Source organism: Microchirus variegatus, assembly GCF_963457635.1.
Source record: "Microchirus variegatus genome assembly, chromosome: 5".
NCBI lineage: Eukaryota > Metazoa > Chordata > Actinopteri > Pleuronectiformes > Soleidae > Microchirus > Microchirus variegatus.
Window position 1 is genome coordinate 21,681,780 of NC_139806.1, and position 15,435 is coordinate 21,697,214.

Sequence of the window (15,435 nt, forward strand, 5' to 3'; positions counted from 1 at the left end):
CACCACACAAAAGAAAACAAAAACAAGAGGAAATAACAAGTGGTTATGAGGTCAGTCAGTGAGCGGTCAGCTCTCACTTCACTCCAAACCTGTTGAAAGTTGACTCCATGTTTTTTTTTGCTGAACTCGCAGCGGGTAAATCACAAAGCTCGCACAGCGTCAACTTCACTGACAGCGTGAGGTGAAAGTGACTCTAACACAAAGTTTAAAACGCATCATCGCTTTGTGTGTTTCCTTCCACCGAGAGACACGTCACACGGAGAAAGTTGCTCTGTCGACAAACACACAGATCTCCCGGGGCAGGCGAGCGAAAAACAAGCGGCATTAATTAACACATAGGTATCCCGGATTATTTCAATGAGCAGGAAGCCGAACACGGCACTGCATCGACTCACACGAACCCTCACACTGTCTGTTAGTGATGCTCAGAGTCATGGCCACAGGAAACACCTCACTTGTCACCGACAGGTGGCAGTGAAATTAAACAGGCTTGTTGGAGGTGAATGTTCCTGTGTTCTTCAATGAGAGTCTGCTAACAGCGGCTAAATTTGCAATTCATTCATACACACAAATGTGGATGTTATCATGAAAACGTGAAGCTCTGAGCACAATACTGAGGAATACATCAATATAAATAAGACACAGGGTCAGCATTACACTTAAACGTACTTTGAGACACGACGACCACATAGTTCTTATGATTGTTTTACCTCAGGTGTCTGTCTGTAAAACATAAAACACCGTTATAAGAAAATAAAAAAGTTTAAAACCACAGTGGGCTTTTTTTCACAGCAGCCATTTTCATGTTTCAGCAGGAAAAAAAATCACAGGTGTAGATGATCACATTAATGATTATTAATGTGATCATCTACACCTGTGCATTTGTCACCTGTCAAAACAAAATGGCTGCCGCGCAAAGAGAGGCTAGTTTCTTTAACTGAGCAACACTCAAATCTTTCAGTATCTGACTGTTTGTTTGTTTTTCATTAAAAACAGACCATATCGCAGTGTAACAGTGCATTACAGTCTTCTTTACCAATTCTACACACAGAAACATGCTGTAGTTTTGCGGTCTGCGTTGTGAAGAATTCGCCATACGATGAATATCTTTAGGAGGTAGTCTCCGTTTATTTCTGACACAAGGCAAATAAAAGAAACTCCCATCGGCATGTGAAACAGAGGGAAATGTGCCCTCTATAAAATAAACATGTACTGAAATTTAGCATATGTGCATAATGACAACACGGAAATCACACAAGCGTATTACGTACCTCTCCCACAGCAGAAGGGGAGCAGAGCGGTAAGGGCCAGACACACCGTTCTCAAATATCAGGTGGGCCCCCCTAAAGTGAACGTGGGGGACAGAAAATCACAAAGGTTCCACATGACAACTAAACCCCCCGTCTCAGGGTAAAATATAAAGATAAAAACTACATAAATTTTGTGTAATTATAACATGAAAAGGAAAATATCAGGTGTGTAATAAATTGCAGTTCGTTACAAAATATGCTGTAGTAACTGACCCTGTTACGCTCATCATCAACATCTCTCCAGACTCTAACTCATTTGACTCAGTATGAGTTTGTCTGTCATTTGGTTGTGTGTTGTGCTTCTGTTTGTGCTTTATATTTTTAAAGCACTTAAAGTATATGCTTTATAAATAAATTGGATTGGATTGGACTGGATTAGTCAGTCAAAAATCACTCTAAATCACAGTTCAGCAAATCTCTGGACAGAAAATGCATAATTTGCACTTATATCATGTAGAAACGCTTCAAAATGCAACACCCTGATTCCCAGTGGGTCTCCTTCACATTGGACCTGTGCAAACTCAACTGGAATAACACTTTTCATTGACCATCAATGACCCTCAAGTGACTTAAAATTAGGGCTGCAAATAACAATTATAATCTGTTGATCATTTTCTTGATGAATGAATGATGAAATGTCAGCAAAATGTTGTTCAGTGTTTCTCAAACCTAGTAAAGAAACCAAACTTATTCAGTTTGAATGATTTCTTATTATATTATATTTTTTGTTCCACATAAATGTTTGGTTTTTTTTCTTTGGAGTGTTTCTCATTGCAGTAATATACATGAATTTACCTACTTTACATTCTGCTACATACTATGCAAAATAGGTAACATGGCGTCATAATAGTGAACTTACCATGTACCATTTTGTTTGTATAAGATGGAGAAGAATGCTTCTAGAAGTAGGTGCTAGCAAATGGTATATACCTTTGGGGTGAAAGTTCAAGGAAAATTGTGGTTTTGAACATGTCTTACCACTGGTTAAACTAAGAAACATTTCACACATATGATGTAAACGATAAATAGAATTATGGTAAAAGAACCGTCTGTATTTGTTTAATGCGTTTCTCGTCTCGATGACCACTCAAAGCTGCTTTTACAGTACAGTGATGTATGTTATGTATGTTTCAGTTCTTTACAAAATGCATAAACATTTGTCATAATTTCGAGCTCACTTTGTAATGCAGGGAAAATAATCGACACACAACTGTCTCATGTCATGTATTACTCACTACAATTTTCCTCATCATTGTTTGTTGTTTATGACTATCTTAGGACATGTTCACATTTCAGGCATTCCTTCATTATTTGTATATTATATGTTTATATGTATTTTAATATTCTATGGTGCAACAGTTCTATAACTACTCAGGCACAGCATTGATTTTCAGTGGTACTGGTTTATTGCTGCATACAGGCAATTGTGACATATTGAGCATACAGATTTCCTGGTGTGTGCATGCTCTATGGATCAAATATGCTACTTTGGTAACAGAGAAGGTTTCTTGTCGACCTCAGTGAGGCTTTCTATGTTGTACTGGTTCGATTATTGTGTCTTAACAAATGTGACAAAACACTTGCAGCAGAGGAGGAAGCAAAAATACAGTCTGTGTGAACTAGCAGGCCCACTGGATCATGACATATAAAGGCACTTTTTTTGAAGCTGTTTGCTTTTACTGTGTTGTGGTTTTGGTGGCTTGCTTGTGGCTACAGGGAACTGTGTGTTTCTTCGTATTGCTTCTGTTGGTTGTTTTGCAGAGACAAAGACACGGTCACTCCATGTCATCGTGGTTCTGGGTTGACTCGTTGATCACCTGGAAAAGGACGTAGAGGACAGTGATGTTCACAAGACAAGCATTTGAGCTCAAATGACAGGAAATCAGCAAATTGCCTGTATGATTGAAAATCACTTCAAGTGGACTCTACCTGACCATCCCTGGTCTCGATGGTCTTGATGAGAACCTTCTTAGTTGTTGTGGTTTCAACATGGGGTTTGGAATCAATCATTGCATCTAAGAGAGAAAAATAGTGATGAAATAGTAATCAATTGGTAACATACAGTAATATGTTATACTAACATCCATGCAGTGAAATCAACATGCAGAAAATAAAAGTACCTCTCAGGTTCAGAGATGAGAAGTTAGGCAGAGGAGTGGAGATTCTGAAAATTAAGCAAAATTAGAGTGCACAAATTAACATACGTATAGAATCTTCATTTGCATATCCATCAGCAGGGTGCTGGAAATATAAACTTTTCAAAAATCTCTACATCCGTCACCTGCTCTCCTCTCCCTCCAGCAGCTTCCTGTAGGTGGCAATCTCGATGTCCAGGGCCATCTTGACATTCAGGAGGTCCTGATACTCCCGGAGGTGACGGGCCATCTCGTCCTTCATGTTGTGAATGTCCTCCTCCAGACGGCCGATGGTGTCATGGTAACCGTTTGTCTCCAGGGAGAAGGTCTCCTCCATTTCTCTCATCTGACGATCCATGGACTCGTTCTGCGTTGGCAGATAAGAGGTGACAATATGTCACTCAGTAAGTGGAAATTAGTGATAAAATAGATAAATAAGCAAGCTTGCTGTTTTTGATGCTGAGTGATAGAGGATACTGATAAAGGCCAGTAGAATTGCAATAGCAGATGGCTCGGAAAGAATTGTCATTTTATGCCATTTGAAAGATTAAAAACTGAATTATATTCTATAGATCCATGATTCTCAAACTATGGTATGTGTACCACCAGTGGTACGTGAGCTTCCTCTGGTGGTAGTTAGAGGAAAATCTGAAATACAGTTCTACTGTATATACCAGGGTATGTGATCAGAATGGAGCTAAGGAAATTTGACTGGTGCATAGAAAAATTTAACAAATAAATTAAATAATAATAATTATTATGAAAATAATTGTTAATCTCTTGCTCCATCTAAATCTAATGTCACTACACCAGTGTGTGAAGTATATGTGAGAAAGAGGAGGATGCTGAGAGAGCAAATGATCGTATTGGGAATAAATCTGCATCCTGTGAAAAGTCTGTAGCTGACTTTGCTCGACTTATTTACACCACTGTATTTTAACGTTGGCGATAACGTTGTTACTTTGAGAGGTCAATATTTTCTCAGGTGGTACTTTGTTTGAGAACCACTGTGAAAGACGATAGCATAGCTCTATAAAGACCTAATTACAGCATCTATTACCACAAGGTGGCAGCAGCAAGCATTTTGTTCAGTTGACTGCAGAAGTGACATTTACAAAGGTCCATAAAGCTTTAGTACTAGGTGTTTGGTTTGTATAGTGCATGTAATGAAATGTACAATGTTCACTGAATGCAGCTCTGAGCTCGACATCTGTGGACCCCTCATTGCTCACAATTGTATGTGCTGGGTTTTTCGTGGATCCAGCAGTGCTCTGTGCTTTTGTGTCATTGAGAAACTATTGTTTTTTTTATCTATCATCAGCAAAAGTGGCCTTTAAATGACTATGAACTATTGCCATTGATGCATAATTTGTGCTAGGCTAGGTGAAAATAAACTCCCTGTATGTTTTTGCTTTTTGTTATATAATTTTACAGACTCAAGTTGCTTACTTTGTGAACTTTTTGTGGCCAGTTTGTGTCTGTTTTAAGTTGCACACTTACAGTTCCTTTAAGGGCATCCACTTCACAAGTAATTGTCTGAAGTTGGCGCCTGTAGTCGTTGGCCTCTTGCTTGGCCGCTCTCAAAGCCTCGGTATTCCTGGCAGAAGCTTCGGTGAGGTCAGTAAACTGTCAATACCAGTGACAAACAGAGAGACGGTGAGAGGGAAATATATGTGAGAAACCAACTGTTCAATAAATTATGAGTCAGTGGCTGATGGAGAGTGAATATGGCAGATAGCATGAAGTGTGTAAATATTTAAGAAGGGTGTCAGAACATAGACATGCAGGGTTTAAGCTTGTTTAAGATCGTTTTTTTGAGGAAGTGTTGCATTCACTAAAACTGCTGCCTTTTGCTACACTTGTCAAACGGTGAAATGCTAAAATACTCATTAGATCTGAGGGGAACTGCTGAGATAATTCATCACAACAAAGCTTTTACATACAAGTGGTCGTGTGATCCACTTAAAACATTGATTATATCAGCTTTAATGTCATTTATCTATAAATGATACCTTGGATTTGTACCAGTCCTCAGACTCCTGGATGTTTTTGGATGCCAGGTTCTCATACTGCAGACGGACATCCCTCAGAGCAGCTGTCAAGTCAGGCTTAGCTAAGTCCATGTCCACCTGCACATGCTGCTGCTGGATCTGGTTCTGCAGCTCCAGGATTTCCTGCAACAGAAACAATAGAGTGTCAATGCACAAACACTATACTACTTGACCTTTTGTATACATTTCTGGAATACCAGATATTTTGGATTGAAGGCATTTGAAGTTAGTTTCCACAGTCGACTGACGAAGCTGCAGTCACCAAAAAAGGAAGCTTACCTCATCATGCAGCTTTTTAAGGAAGTTGATTTCCTCTTGGAGTGACTCCACTTTCCGCTCCAGGTCCAGTCTGGCGAGGGCAGCATTGTCCACATCCTGTGCAATGACACTGACTTTTAATACGGTGACTTTTGAAGGTGACATGAATAATGCATTCATGTGTTTGCTGACACAGAGGAAAGAAGAAGAATGCTCTTCCACATGCTGTGAAGAACATGGACGCTAACACACGACACTCACTTACACAGCAGTGTGTTGTGTGACCAGGTCACAAACGCATGAATACAATGAACAGCAACTGGGGACACATGACGAGATGTTTGTGACAAACACTGAGGCGTTTATCGCAAGAATGTTGCCAGTATTTTTACTGCAACTTCAACACCATCTCACTTCTGTCTTCAACCCTTTTGTCTATAATTATTTTTAATGCAATATTTACTGTTTTACTTTTATATTTCTTAAAACTCTGCCCTACACTGAGGTACCCCGAGAGCTTTGAAAGCTGCCTAATTAAAATGTATTATTATAATTACTTCAAAGAGAAATAATTTGCTTTTACTCCTCTTCATTCCTTCAGGAAATAATATGTGCAAAACATACAGTAATCTCATAAAGTATGATCAAGATGATTATTATAAACTACCTAACACTTCATTAAGTACTAACATGAGTTTTTTTATTATTTAAATGTATTGAATCACTGATGGTAAAAGCAAATCAAACTTTATAACTAAAAACTGTATCTCTTTGGAAAAGTTTGTGTAAAAATGTGTGAAATTGTTCCCATGTCCTGTGTTTGACTGAAAGGACAGTTGGATTACAGCATAATCCAAGAGAATATTAATCCCATTTACAAATCTTAACTGTGACATGGTTTTGCAGTCACCTTTCATGTATGTAATTATTATTATTCATTGTATAGGACTTTTCTATATACACCCAAAGCGCATAAATTACCCATTATTCACTGTACGCATTCTCCCCTCACTCTCACTCTCACACCTATGTTCAGTGTCCAATTGACCTAATCCCCATATTGCAAGTTTGAACTGTGGGAGGAAGCCAGAGAACCTGGAGAAAACCCACACACACACGGGGAGAACGGGGAGGTCTTCTTGCTGCAAAGGCTAGAGCGCTAACCACTACACCAACGGGTGGTAGTTCTTTGTATTGTATTACAAATATATAATTAAAACTGAATCATTTTGGTTTGGGGGCAAAACAAGATATTGGAGAATATCATCATTTTGAGATTTGGGAAATGTAGATCAATATTTATTTTTTTCGATTAATAGAGAATCTACGGATTAATTGATTATGAAAATAATTAGTTAATTAATTCCAGCACTGTGCTTTTTGCAAATGACAATTATTAAACCCATCAGTGTTCTCATTCTCTCTTTGAGAACAGTTGTGGATCTCAGTGAGTCTGTCTGACTAAATGAAGATTAACTAAAAATAAACTGTCCTGGATTAACCATGGGGCAAATCTTCACCCATGGTGAAAACAAACAGTCACACAAAACATTTTGGATGTTGCATAAAACATTATAAAATATCACTAATACTGAGGTATTTGATTCCTAAGTCTCCTGTGTTACACACTGAGTGTGCAAACCCCACACTGCGGTGTTTTGTCAGAGTGTTGGCAGGCTGGTTACTGAGGTATCAGAAAATTAAGCAGCTTTGCCCCTGCTGTATAATGCCACTAACAAAGTGAGCTATTCAGCAGGGTTTTCCCAAATGGGCCTGCGGCTGGAGGAGTGACTGTCTGCCTGACTGAGTGAGTGAGAGCCCACTGGCCCTGCATTGTTGTTTGTGTGCCATGGTGGCAGCAGCAGCAGCAGCAGGGCCACAGGGACTTCGTTCCTGCCATTCATATGGAGATTCAAGGTCATGGTGTTGTAATGTATAGGATAATTTGATAATTTACTGCATGCATTGAAAAACATGTGATTACTGTGAGAAGATACTTTAAACGTAGCTATTAGCCACACAAACTATCACATTTTGTGTAGCACATTTAAACTTTTAGCCATGTTTTAAGCATGACTCGTATGTGTATCAATTTGACATCACTTTAACATTTGCCCTGATAAATTATTGATTTTGTGATAAGGGACAATAACAAGGAAGCATAGTGAGTGAGATATTTATTCTGTTGATGCTCTCCCAGAATGAGACAGCTGGGTCACATGGTGGCTTGTCTTTTCGCTCTGATAACCACACTGGGTCAACATTATTGTTGTGTGCTGGTGTCCAGCTCATTCAGTCTGACCAGTCAGACTTAAAAAGATCTCCTTTCTCTACAGGCCCGGTTTAACTCAACAGTATCAACTTGGCCTTTTGAACCCGACCTGGGTCTTTTCTGCGCTACAGTTATTTTGTATCATGGCTACAAAATACAGTTGCGCCATCAGACGTGAACATTCCTGTCTTTTTCAGCTCAACAGCAGTAAACAGATATAGGAAGAATAGTTGCAAGAAAAGAGGGATAGTGACTGCTCAAAGTGAAACACCTGGTTCTAATTAAGATTTATCTAATCTCGGGACACCACCTGCCAACAAGTTACTGGTTTAAACTCTGACAACAGTGAAGGTTTCTGATGGGAAATGGTTTATTACAGTGATAGAATACCTGTCTGAAGCTCTGCATGTTTGACTCGGCGTCTTCACGTTGGGATATCTCGTCCTGCAACCTGTAAGGACAGAAAAAAGCAGACATTTTATTATTATTATTTATCATAAAACGCTGGCACGACTTATTTTATCTGCAGGCTTACCCATTTTCATACCATAGCCATTTTCCCATTTGGGGATTAATAAAGTATTTATGATTGGGATTCTCAAATTGACTTCCCTGCCACATTTTCTTTTTCACATGACACTTGGGATAGAACTGTGATGTGGTCAACAATATTATCACGAATAAAAAAAAGTTTCAAATCACTCGATATCGATATGATGAATATAAAAATGTCCAATCATTAACTATTAAATTCTGATTAAATTCAAGCTCAGGACACCTGATAATTGATGTTATGGGGGGACACAATTCTGAGACAAAAGGCGTTTGCACGGTGCATAAACATTATTGATATTGATGAATATTGTATCGCAATTTAAATTATTATTGCCTTAATGCCCTAATTTAAACACAAAGCTGCAGGTTTTACGCACTTTCTTTATGTGTGTCTATTATAATAACTTTAAATATGATCGAGCACAGCTCCTCTGATTGACAAATCTAAAATGAAACTGTCTGGAGTTGTTTTAACATCACACAGTGGAGGATGGAGATGAAGCGTCACGCCTCCTACTTCTCTCTCAGCCGGTCGAGGTCGTCTGCTAGGTTGTCCCGGTGAACTTCCACGCGGGCCCTCTCGTTGGTGAGCTGGTCCACCTGCATCCGCAGCTCCCGCATCTCGTCCTCGTACAGATCCGCCACGCGGGACGCGCCTTTGCCCCGCAGCTGCTCCAGCTCCGCCAGCAGGATCTTGTTCTGCTGCTCCAAGAAGCGCACCTTGTCGATGTAGTTGGCGAAGCGGTCGTTGAGCGACTGCATCTGCGCCTTCTCGTTGGTGCGGTTCGTCATGAACTCGCTGTTGATGGCGTCGGACAGGGCGAAGTCCAGGTTGTCGGAGGACAGCCGGGGCATGGCCGCGCTGCTCCTGAGCCTTTGGGTTTTCGCTGCGTAAACGGTCGGTGCGGAGGAGAGACCGAAGGATACCCGGGAGGAGGAGCGCACAGTCGGGCCGGAGAACTGGCGGCCGGAGTAACTCCTGACCGCGATTTTGTCCCCTCCAAACATCTTCCTATAAGAAGAACTTCGAGGTGTTGTGTAGGACATCTTGCTTTTAGGTATTCAGACAGAGAAGATGGTCAGTCTTGTGCTTGTCTCCAAACTGCATCAGCAGACTGCGCCTGGGAGGGCGTTCACTCCACTGTTACTCACTTATAGTCTCCTCCTTATGTAAATGACTCAGTGTGAGTTGACTGACACGCTGAGGATCCAATCACAAGTGGAAACACAAACACATTTGTCATGATCAGGTCTAAAGAAACACACCCTGAGTTATTATTACAGCTCAGGCCAAGAGTCAGGCGACAGAGGTGTTTAAAGGTCCAGTCGTTAGCGTTACATTCAAATTTAAAATGTAATTAGTTTATAGGGTATATTTCCACAAAGAAATTACAAACACACTGAAAAATGCTTTTCAAAAAAGGCTTTTTTTCCTTTTTTGAAAAAAAAGAACACATATTTTCCTGAAAGACCAACAGCACACGAGTGTCAGTTTGTGGTAGACTGAGCTATTTCTAGTGATTAAAAGATCACTCCAGGACTCCTGTGATAGAAAACAATGGACAAGTAAGACATGAAGTTGAATTTCACAGAACTATTTAAGCTCAACATATATTGGCAAGCAAAATATAACAAGATTTTAGACGTTGGGGCTGTCTTATTTTTGTCAAATGTAGGTGAAACGCTGACACGTAAATATAGCCTCATGGACAAGGTCCATTTGTCATGACTTTGTCCTTGTCAGCAGATTTTCGTCCTCATATTAACATTTTGACCCAAGGCAATTATTAGAATTCCTTCTTCTTTTTCGTTCCAATCATTTTATCGATGTATTTATTTCTTCTCTTGTTGCTCTGGAAACACACATCACATGCATTGTTCTCCGAAGCATTTTCAATCAATTTTATTAGTCATTTTGTCACAAGTCATGATCCATGCATCCATCCATCCATGCTCATGGTTTTATGTCCACTGGAGTATGTGGGCAGGTTCATCATGAATGTGTGTCAACTGCAGTGTATTGTGTGTGTGCAGTTCATGGTTATCATGGCGTACATGGAAGTATGTGCAAGTCAGCAGCTTTGCATTCAGGTTCCAGGCAAGATGCAACGCACACACAGTTTTGTCTAAAAATATTTTTGGAAATTCCATTGACTTCCATTCATTTGCTGAGCCTAAACAAATCCATATCCCTGACCTTAACCATAACCAGTTAATGCCCTAACCCTAAACTTAACCTAACCACAATTCAAATCTCATCACTAAACTTAAACTAGTTCCTCAGAAACTGCATCATTACGACGAGGTTTGGGTCGCCATGAGGACTACTGTTCAGGACAAGGTCCTAAAGTGGTAACAAACACAAGTACCTGCACACACACACACACACACACACACACACACACACACACAACACACACACACACACACACACACACACACACACACACACACACACACACACACACACACACACACACACACACACACTAATCCTACAACTAAATGTATGATCCTAAACCTAGCCTAACCCCAATTCTAACCATAACCCTAAAACCAGGTCTTAACCTTGAAAAAGGCCCTTTAAAGATATAAGGAGAGGACAGAATGTCCTCACGTTCCCAAAATGTCCTCACCCTTATGTTTTATATATTTTTTGGTTGTCACAAAGCAACAAATACAAGAACACACACGCACGCACACACGCACGCACACACACACACACACACACACACACACACACACAAACAGACAGGTGTTAAGACATCCAATACTGGGTTTCCCCTTTGTTATACCTTCCTTGACTGCATATAATAAACATATATCATGTTTATTAGTAAAAAAAACATATAAGGAATAATCCTGTGTGTGTGTTCTTCCTCACTGTATGCAGAAGTGTTGATGCAGCAGTGTTGCTCGACCTGCTGAGATTCACTGATTCTACAGGAAGACACAGGACAGCAGAGCTGAGTCAGTGACACTACACCTCACAAACACTGCACTGGTGCTGCTGGGTGTGGAAAAAAACCCCAGAAAAACAAAAAAAAGCAGTCACCAGAGAAGGTCTGGTTTGCCTTAGTGATGTTTTCCGACCATGTCACAGGATGTCTGGATGCACAAATACTCTTTTCACAGAGGTTTTTCACATTGTGGGTGAGGGTGGGTGCAGTGATTTGATGTTGGCATGTTGCCCTTGAGATGTGACTGAGCAGAGACTCAGAGAGCTGGCCTGCTCACTAGGAAGTATTAACCTGCAGAAATTAGTGCCTTGGATTATAGCCTAGCAACACACAAGGATAAGTAAAGGGTTTTGGTCACCGTCTTTATCCTCAGTAGTCAACACACTAAACAACTGATGTTATTTTCATTCCCTACCTCAAGATTGTTTTTCCTTGTCATAGAATACAAATACTACACTAAAGGCAAAGTCCTGTGTTGAATATGTATAATAACATGGCAGTTACTTCTGTAATTATAAACAGCAGTCCTCATTATGCAAAACTTGATTATTATTACTATGATAACATCTTATTTTATGATCATATCTGTGGTCACTCTTGATTGGAATGTTAAGAGACACATGTTTATTACCACCAGTAATATAGTGTACTTTACAGGAAGAGAGTGGGAGAAAACTAACAAACCACAATGTGTAGTATCAGAGAATATATCCTTCCTTAGTCTAAATTTAAAAAAAAGTGATTTGGCCAGGAAGTTGCAGCAGAGACGGTTTATTCGATAAGCTGACCAAAATGGTGAGCTATCTTGAATAGTAATACTTTTAACTGCAGTGCTCGAGTAAAAGTTGTTCTCTTTTAGTAAAATTCATTTTACAAAAATAAACTAAGACATACACAAGCACAACAGCTACAACAAGGAACACACGGGCCACAGTATGAGTAAACAGTGGAACCCCATTAGTAAAGCCAGCAATAGAAATTCACATGATCAACATTCACTTGCAGGCAGGGGCGGGGGCTGCAAAATTCCTGCTCCCAGGCCCATTATGAGGTTGCTCAGCCAGAGACAGACAGAGGAGGCCGGGATTGTCACACACAGAGTAGGGATTGTGTATTGCTGATCTGTCACCCAACTGCAGCAACAGAATGCAGACAGTAGGCCGCAATTATTGTTTGTAGCCCAGTTTTTGCCAGGGCCACAGTTTGGGCCAAATAGTTCCCATTCTTGGCAAAGTTTGGAATTTATAGTTTGTTAGTTTTTTCATGTTTGCTGCTGAGGCTCACATTTCGTCGGAGCGACGTCACCGCAGGAGAGCTAATTAAAAGCACTGTTGAACAAGAATCAAATAAGAGTCCACATTAGTTAGAGTCAGTCAACCTTTAAAGGGACAGAGCAACACATCAGTTCAGTCTTGTTTCTGGGTGTCATCACTTCGACACTGCAGGCGCTGGACAGCAAAAAAAGCATCCTTTGTTTCATCTCTCATGATGGTGAATCACGGAGCCGCACGCCCTGTAGCCATAGCGATCATCCCCACCATGATTTACCAGAGTTAACACAGACAAAGGTGGATTTTGGAGGCTGCCTTGTGTACAGACGACTTTGTCAAGGAAATTAAAGCAAAATTCTTCACAGATAGAGTCACAGATATCAGTTTATATTGTGCAATTTATACTAAAGCAGTAAATACAAGTATTTCCTTTCTTTATTAGCTCTTTTTTGATAAATGAATGCTCTTCTTTATGGGACATGACACAGCAGATTTAGTGAGTGAGGGGAATACTGCAGCACAATGAGTTTCTTGCACCCCAGTGAGCACATGGAGATTAGACTGGTGTAAATCTAATCATGAGAAATAAAGGCTGTAAATCCACGCCATGGAGCCCATTGAGGCTTTGTGAGGTCTGCCTGTGATCATCAAAGTCAAGCAGACTCTGTTGTTGTGTTTAATGTGTGTGTGTATATTTGTTTCATATTTTTAACTTGATGAAATTGCTCTGTTTTTTTTGTTTTTTTTCCACAGTTAATATATGACATTGAAAACATGAAATGGACTTTTAAACAAGTGGATCTAAGCCTTCTTATATTTCATGTGCCTGTGAGTTAAAGACATTTGTTATTTAATCTTCTCTGATGGTTTTAAAATCAAAAAATGTGCCAAAATAAAAAGTAAACAGGTTAATTTTGTTACTCACTGGAAAGGCCCAATCCCCTTGATTAGAAACCACTATATACCATACAGACTAAACTGTTTAATGCATATGCTCTACCAAATTACAAATGTGCTTTTATTAGCAGAATTGTTACAAGTAGAATTGTTACTTTATAACTGTTTTATTCTGTAGTACTTTTTATAAAGACGTACGTCTTGATATACCTCTTCCTGCTTGTGCCCCCCAGGAATCTTCTCTTTCCGAACGCATAAGCGCACTTTACTCTTTTAGTGGACGGGTGTTTCTTTCATTTCAGGGGCTGAAGCTTTCAGCCTTTCAGCCATGGTAACAAACACACGAATTAAACTGCATGGGCTATTTTTCAAGTCACCATAGCAACTGACAAAACCCTTGGAAGTTATCCAGAAAGGTCACCGTGGCTCTCTCACACTCTTTGTCTCACTCTTTCCTTTGTGTCTCTCTGTGAATGTGTGTGTGTCTGCAGGGAGGGATTGGACCAGGGACAGGGATGTGGGAAACACCCCCCTCACTCTCTACTTTGAGCTTCCACTTGAGGGAATGTTTTCCCCCCCCCTTGCATTAAATCACCACAGGAAATCAACAAGTGCAACTTGCAAAACATTAAAATTCTCCCTATCAATCATTATGGAGCAGATTAACACCTGCTGTGATTCGGTCAGTCATATACCAAGGATGTAATGTCCTCTGGTCACACTCACAGTATTTCTAGCCAGTCTGTCAGAGGCCATCACATCACAAAGTGTCACTTGCATATGCCTGACAGCATCGGGGAGCATCATGAAGGACGACTGACAGCTGCAGATGACTTGCCATCTCCTGCCTTAAGATGAGTGGAAGAGAGAGAGACAGGCTCGTGAAGAGAAATCTCAGATAAGCTATTTATTCTCATGACCCCTAGATTACTCCATACTGTTTGGACTGATCCTTGTTTGCATTATTTAATAGTAGTATTTCCTTGTGTACCTTCCTGTCCTGTCTTCCCTCTTGATTCTCGACCTAACGTAATTCACCTGTGTGGGATTAGTTTCTTAGTTTCTTTCTTACTGATGAAATATGATATTGAACAGTGGATATACATTAATATTCTATTGAAATTCTATTTTGTCTTTGATCATAAAATAAATCCCATACAATGCTTCTTCAGCAATGTTTTTCAGAGCATTTATAGAGTTTTAGCATGAAACTAAAGAACATGGCTGGACCACTCAACAATGAGCTGAAACTCGCTTCCTTTTTTTTTAACACTGTCTCATTGTCATATTAGTGTATCACTGTCAGGTTTAGAAGAACTTTGTGAACTTGTGGACATTCATACTGTAAGAGAAAGTCGATTAACGTAATTCAGGAAGAAATGAACAAACAATAAAATGTAATGTAAAAAAATTTGCTTTATTCAACAGATATGTCATTTTTTATTGGATGTACTGCAATATATGAAATTAAAGCATTTGTGGTGATAGATAACATTGCTAGATACACCGATCACTGAAATGGTAAAAAATATAGACTTGTTTCTAACTAATTTTTTAAAACTATACTGACAGATTAAAATGGAGGCACAGGTCTGTTAGTCTGTCGGGCCTGACAAGAAGATTGTGTTTAAGATTATTTGATGGTTCCTGTGACATTTGATGTTGAGTTGCAATAAGATAATAATAATATGGATATTTATATGGCAAACAATGCTGTTTTTTTTTC

The 15,435-nt window shown here is 39.7% G+C and overlaps 1 protein-coding gene across 1 annotated transcript; it reads right to left on the reverse strand.

Moving 5' to 3' along the window:
* Window positions 1–2,766: 2,766 nt before the first annotated feature.
* LOC310927164 (vimentin-like) lies at window positions 2,767–9,663 on the reverse strand. The gene is made up of 9 exons (XM_083889449.1): window positions 9,099–9,663; window positions 8,417–8,477; window positions 5,776–5,871; window positions 5,458–5,619; window positions 4,946–5,071; window positions 3,592–3,812; window positions 3,431–3,474; window positions 3,240–3,325; window positions 2,767–3,127 (listed from the first exon to the last, which is right to left on the reverse strand). The coding sequence occupies exons 1-9, from the start codon at window positions 9,626–9,628 to the stop codon at window positions 3,086–3,088; spliced, it is 1,368 nt and encodes a 455-aa protein (XP_083745575.1). The 5' UTR covers window positions 9,629–9,663; the 3' UTR covers window positions 2,767–3,085.
* Window positions 9,664–15,435: the final 5,772 nt, after the last annotated feature.

Excerpts from the sequence above, each read along its gene's own strand:
- LOC310927164 (XM_083889449.1), bottom strand. The coding sequence starts at position 9,628 with ATGTCCTACACAACACCTCGAAGTTCTTCTTATAGGAAGATGTTTGGA. Across the intron at positions 3,475-3,591 it reads CTGGAGGGAGAGGAGAGCAG|AATCTCCACTCCTCTGCCTA; the intron begins GTGACGGATGTA and ends CTTAATTTTCAG. Across the intron at positions 3,326-3,430 it reads CTCATCTCTGAACCTGAGAG|ATGCAATGATTGATTCCAAA; the intron begins GTACTTTTATTT and ends TTTCTCTCTTAG.